Here is a 6,734-nt window from a genome sequence, read left to right on the forward strand (position 1 = left end):
TGTACAATAGAGGTGAAAAAAGGCGAGTCCTGACCAGAACTTTCTGCTCCTCCAGAACGACGAGCAGATGAGCTCCTGCAGCCCGGTGGACAGCCAGTTCTACCGGATGCTTCTGGAGGAAGGCGAGAACATGGGGGACATGATGGACGCCGAGGAGTACCTGGTACCGCAGCCCAACCTGTTCCCCAGAACCAGGGGCGACCAGGCCCAAGCCAGCGGCCCGATCCGCCACCAGTCCTACCGGGTCAGTGGGGAACGCAGACCTGCTTTAACTGGATCACAGTTTGAGTCAGAAGGGTTACTGGTTTCATCCATCCATCCATCCATTTATTCATCCATATTTCCATCCATCCATCCATCCATCCATTTATTCATCCATCCATCCATCCATCCATCCATCCATCCATCCATCCATCTTTTCATCTATCCATATTTCCATCCATCCATCCATCCATCCATCCATTTATTCATCCATCCATTTAATCATCCATCCGTCCACCCTCCCTCCCCAACATGGCCGTCTTTGTTACAGTATCTCTTTGTCTCTAATGAATAACGGTGATGATGAAACTCCATTGTTTCTGTTTTTCTCAGTTAATCGAAGCTGTAAATGTCCGAACTTGTAAACAAATATCAGTTTTATTTTCATCACCTTTAAAGTGTTTCTTTCCTGCACCAACAGAGCAAAGATCTGGATGGTGAGCCCTTGAACCCTGGTGGACCTCAGAGCATGTACTCGTCTCTGAGTACTTTGGGCCGCGGCCAGTGCCCCACCCTGCCAGTGGGAGCAAGCATGTCCAACGGCCTGTGGCCCCAGTTGGCTCGCACCATTTCAGCAGGAGGCCAGTCTGACTCCGTCTTCTTGGATGCGACTCCAGACGGACATTTCTTATCGCCGTCCAGCCCTGGACGCTACTGCAAAGACCCCACCTACCCCAGAGGGAGCCAGTGTGACCTGGAAACCGATGAGATGGACGGCTTTCATCATCCTAATCACCTTCATCACTCCCTGCCCAGGAGGAGTCACGCCCACAGTCAGAGACCAGCCATGCCAGGTGAGCAGAGGAAAACACAGCAAAGTGTTGAGTAAAGTCTTAACATTTCCTCAAGAGCAACTACAGACTGTATGTCTCTGTTCATGGAGAATTAAGTGTTTTATTTTTCTATTGGGAACTTAAGAGGTTCCTGTTTTGTTATATTTTATGAATATGTTTAATTTTAACACTGAGAGAAAACCACAGTTTTTTGTTTGCTTGGTCAGTGTTGACTACAGTTGACACAAAATAATGTTCAAATGTTTTTTTTCAGCATATTATGAAAAATTTTGTAATTTGTTATGAAAAAATAGTCGGCCCTACTGACACAAGAGAAAACTCAGGTTTTTAAGAAAATGGCCGCTGTTTGTTGATGGATAAGATCAATAAACTTTGGATTAACTACTTAATCGTTAACTTGCAGCCCTAGTCAATGTCTCTGATTTTCTGACTCCTCATTCGTCGTTCAGAGTACGTGAACCAGGAGATGCTGGATCCTAGACCGGCGATCCCTGAGCGACCCACTACGCTCCCACGTAAAGGCTCCAGAGTGGACCGACGGCTCCCCAACGGTCTCGGGTCCGGCCACAGCGTTGAGAACCCGGGGTACCTAATCCCCGTCAACTCCGCCTGCCCCGCCTTCGACAACCCGTACTACCTGGACCTCGGGGACAAAGCCAACGGCGCTCCGCCGGGAGCAGCGGGAGATGGCGCCGCGACCCAGGAGAGCAAAGGAAACATCACCAGGCACGTCAACGGGTTCGTCACCCCCACTGCGGAAAACCCAGAGTATCTCGGACTTGCAGACACTTGGACTGGTCACACTTGAGGAGGAGGAACAGGAACTGCAGGAGTTGCAGATTGAGTTCTTCTAAGGGAGGAGTGAGAAAAAGGGAAGACGGTTTGTTTTGTGACGGATCTGAGTGGGTCCTTGTTTGAATGTGAGCACATCGATTTGAGGCCAACTATCAGAAAACTCACTGTTGACTCCAGCGCAGTGTAGCATTAATATGGTGTCTGTGACATCGTGTGAATTCATCAACAATTTGGGACGCTTTGGTGAAAAACTCATCCCAGTACGACGAGAGTCTGACGATCGGACAACCATTCGACTGTTTTTCAGTTTTTCTTCACTGTTTAATTAATTTTCAGGCTTTTTTTCCCACTACATATGAAGTAGTTTTTGTATTTTTTTCTCAACTACCACAGACTAAACAACCCAAGATGCACATTGAGGATGGCGTTTAGCATTCTGGTCACATTCGACGAAGGTCTCTAGTGCCCTCAAAGCCATTTTGTCTCAAACAGAGAAGGCCCTTGCAGCCCATCTGGCCTTTGGGTATGCTCCCTGAAAGAAAGGCGTCCTGTATGGCGAAGACAGCAGCTTTGTGCCGCTCAGACGTATCGGACCGCAGCTACTTTGCTGGGTCCGAGTAGACTTCATAAGCTAATGCATATTAAAGTCAACACTTACCCAAGAATCTCTGCATATTCCAAGCCAGTGAGCCACTCTCTTCAAGTTGGAAAGGGCATTTCACAAAAAGTTGGAAGAGATTTCCGTTAGGATGCAAAAAAAGCATTCAGAGGAGACAAAAAACCGCCCCTCTGCTCCGTTTGGATAATCAATGCATGGTGCAAATTCCACTCGCTGAGAACAGCCAGTTAATATCCATCCATTTTCTGTTCACCCTTCGTCCCTAATGGGGTCGGGAGGGTAGCCGGTGCCTATCTCCAGCTACGTTCCGGGCAAGAGGCAGCCAGTTAATAATCGACCTTTTTTTTTTTCACTCTACACTGCAAAAACACAAAATCTTACCAAGTAAGTTTGGTCTAGTTTCTAGTTAAAGTATCATAGTTCACTTGAAATAAGACAAAAGTAACTTAGAAGTAACTTTTCAGCAAGATATAGGAGCTTGTTTTAATATAATAGTTACCTAACATTGTTGAAAAAATACCAATTCTACTGGCAGATTATTTAATTTATAACATAGGAAGAGGGTTTGTTATAAGTGACGTAATCTGCTAGCGGAACTAGAACTTGGTTGCTAGGAGACGGGCTGGGCTTGGCAGGCGTTGCTAGGTAACGCTGCAGTTCCAGTTGATTGTGAAATAATCTTCCAGTGGAACTAGCACTTTTTCCATCAACATTAAGGAATTATTTTCTTAAAACAAGCTTCTATATATTGCTGGAAAGTTGCCTGTAAATTAGTTTTTCTTATTTTAAGTGTACATAGATATTTTCATTAGAAATAGACCAAAAATACTTTGTAAAATTTGAGTTTTTTTGTTGTGTGCCGGTGGCAGTATCTCTTACTTCTACTACACTGCTTGATGCCTTCCTTGATGTCACGATATAATCCTCAATCGATATGACGAGAAACAAAAAGTTACATTTAACATCATACATAAGCACTTATAGCACTTATTTTTAAATTAGCATCAGTACTTTTGTTCTAGTTTCTAGGGGAAATATCTGAGTACATTTGAAATAAGACAAAACTACAGAATAGCTTTTCAGTAAGATGTAGGAGCTTGTTTTGGGTAAATAATTCCTTAATATCGAAGAAAAAGTTCTAGTTCCACTGGCAGATTATTTCACTTATAACAAGACATTTTTCCACGGCATAAGTAAAATAATCTACCAATGTAACTAGAACCTTTTTCATCAATACTAAGCAAATACTGGATTAAAAGAAGCTCTTATATCTACTGAAAAGTTACTTGTAAGTTACTTTTGTCTTTGAAGTGAACTGAGATATTTGCACTAGAAACTGGACCAAAAATACTTGGTGGGATTTTGTGTTTTTGCAGTGTAGCTGGTTTTTGACTCGGTCAATGGAGCCTTTGCTCTCATAGTCGATGTTTTCCTTCCTCACGTCTTTGGAGAAGAAAGTAGCGACATACTGACTGTACAACTATTACTACTGATCTGCGTCCTTTTTAAACCCCACTGAGGTGATTGTGTTTTCCTTAAAGGATGTCGTCAGTCGGAGGCTCAGATATTTCATGAATGTATCTCACCCACCATGTTTGCGTTAGATTTTATGTTTAATACGGGTTTTGAAGAGTTTCGTTCCAGAATTACGTCTTTAAGATTTCTAAATACTTTAGTATGTAACATATCAGGGATTTGCTTTTAACACATTCAGTTTTTACCATTTTTAAAAGATATATTACATAAACAATGTATTAATTAGGGAGGAAAAAGACTTCTTACAAATGCAGAAAAATGTGTTGCCTCGTTTGGTAAAGATGTTTAAAAACTACCTAAAAAGTAAAAATAAATTAAAGGAAAAGACATATTTAGAAATAATTGTGTTTCATAAAATCACAGGTGGTTGCTGATACTTTAGATGCTAATTTAATAAAATCGAATGCGCTTTTGAAAGACATTAAGCCCCACAGCATCAGCAACTTTTCACCTGTAGATGGTGTTCAAAAACTGCAACGGTTACATTTATTTTATCCACAATTTTTTGAACCAGGGATTTTTTGTTAAAAACAACTAATTCAGTGTTACAACAGCAATAAAAGATAACAAAATATTAAGGCTTTTTACACATGTTGATTAGGGATTCTTGTTTCTACAAAGGTAAACTATTCTGACTTCGAAAGATCTGCACTGCAAAAACACAAAATCTCAAGTATTTTTGGTTTAGTTTCTAGTTAAAATAGTGTAGTACACTTGAAATAAGGCAAAACTAACCTATGAGTGACTTTCTAGCAAGAAACAACAGGTTAAGTAAATAATTTCCTATTGATTAAAAAAGTACTAGGTACACTGGTAGATTATTTCACTTATAACAATACATTTTTCTCATGTCATAAGTGAAATATGTTTTACTGAAAAGTTACTTGCAAGTTGGTTTTGTCTTTTTAAGTGTACTTATATATTTGAACTAGAAGCCAGACCAAAAATATTTGATAACAGTTTGTTTTTGCAGTGTAAACAGCAATTCTGGATTACCTTTCATGTTAAGTTTGAAAGGTGTGACTTTTTATTTAAAGTTTGCTAATATAATTTCTTTAAACAACATGGAAGGTGTTTAAATCTGGGCTAACAAACATGCGTGCTGCAGATGTAGAGTAGTTTTATTATTATTTTGGACTGTGTTAAATAAAATCTCAATGGTTTTGTCTCTGTTGCAGCTAGCAATCATTTCATGTCGTTGCAAAATCACAACACGGTGTCTGTATTCAATCACGAGTTTTAGTGCAGTGGTCCGATTTGTACTAACAGTTCTGAGGATTTACCTACAAACTCATCCTCAGTTTTTCACCATAAGAAGTACAGAGCTTAAATGTATGCAGAACAGGGGAAACATTAACCAGATAAACCGGTTATTTAACGTGTTTACACTTCCGCAAAGGACCGAAAACGGGGCAAAAACATGACTTCTGTAATCTAATCAGACAAGAAGAAAAGAAAATGCAGCTAACAGTTTGTTGAAGTTTTTCCCAACACTTAAAATCAATCATTTGCATTTTGAAGAAAACCTGTTTTGACTTTTTTGTGAATACGTATATATATTTCTTTATTTTTTTTATTTTAATTTTTTACCTTTCACGGTTGTTATGATTGTGACGGGGTTGATAAATAACAACCAGTTTGTTGGGATTTGTACATTAAACCATAATGTAAATGTTGAGATGCTATATAGAAATAAATTGGTCACAGTAGTAGCTGATAGAAACTGTCCAATTTATTCAAACTTACTTGGTATTCCTTTGCTAAATACTTAAAAAAATGTTTTATTTCTAGTAAACGAGAAAGTGTTTAAACAAGTTTGTTTTCCACACATAAATTAAACCTGCTGCTGGTTAAACTTCATTACAAAATTACTCCTGCCTCCCAGTGACATTACTATTTTAGAATAGAATAAAAATAGAAATACTCTTTATTGTCCCACATTAGCTGTGCATTTGAGGCGCTGTTAGCTAATTCTTCTGAGGTTAGCTAGCTTTCACATGCTAGCTAACCTAGCCGTTTAATACAAAATCTGTCCACAAAACATTAATATTAACATAATTGTGTCTTTTTTCCCCCAAATCAAAAATCTTTAAAATATGCTTTTAAATATCTGTGGCCCCCTTTAACTTTACGTAAACCAGTGAAACGACGTGCTGATCGCTTCAATCAGCGCCAGCTGAGATGTAGCTCTATCTCAAGTGCTGCCTTCATGAACATGTCGTAAATCTGCAATTTACATGAGTATCACTTAGTTGTACATTAAAATGGATGAAAAAAAAAATTCAAACACAGCCGATTTAGTGTAAATAAAGCGTACTTTAAGATTTCTAATAAATGTAATTTATATTTTTCTTCAAATTATTACCTTAATTACTGATAAGTGGTCGCTGTTTGCAAGAACTGTTCGGGCATGTAAACCAATAGAAACGAAAAAATGAGTGAATAAAAAATAAAATCTTTAACTTAATTTTAAAACAAGTTAAATAAACAGTACAGATACAAATAATAAATTTGCTGGACTGCTTTCTTGGCAGACAATTTCTCAGTACTATTAATTCCCAGATTATTTTGGTGTATAGACGGCAACACCTGCCGTCTCCATGACGCTCATTCATTTCTGTTCGCCGCCATATTTTTGAACCCAGTCCGGCTGCTCTATGCTTTTAATTTTTAACATTTGCCACTCATTTTAATCCCAGTTGTGTTTCTACCGGTAAGAAATGGTTTTA

The 6,734-nt window shown here is 39.0% G+C and overlaps 1 protein-coding gene across 1 annotated transcript in view; it reads left to right on the plus strand.

The window, feature by feature from the left end:
* The window catches only part of erbb2 (erb-b2 receptor tyrosine kinase 2), a 29,783-nt gene extending 26,902 nt beyond the window's left edge, over positions 1 to 2,881 (plus strand). The window contains exons 25-27 of the mRNA XM_005810622.2: positions 56 to 244; positions 683 to 1,055; positions 1,505 to 2,881. Of these exons, the coding sequence (XP_005810679.2) occupies positions 56 to 244; positions 683 to 1,055; positions 1,505 to 1,863 (921 nt within the window). The 3' untranslated portion in view covers positions 1,864 to 2,881. The remainder of the gene's footprint in view (positions 1 to 55; positions 245 to 682; positions 1,056 to 1,504) is intronic.
* Positions 2,882 to 6,734: the final 3,853 nt, after the last annotated feature.

The sequence above is a fragment of the Xiphophorus maculatus genome, chromosome 10 (genome assembly GCF_002775205.1).
Source record: "Xiphophorus maculatus strain JP 163 A chromosome 10, X_maculatus-5.0-male, whole genome shotgun sequence".
NCBI lineage: Eukaryota > Metazoa > Chordata > Actinopteri > Cyprinodontiformes > Poeciliidae > Xiphophorus > Xiphophorus maculatus.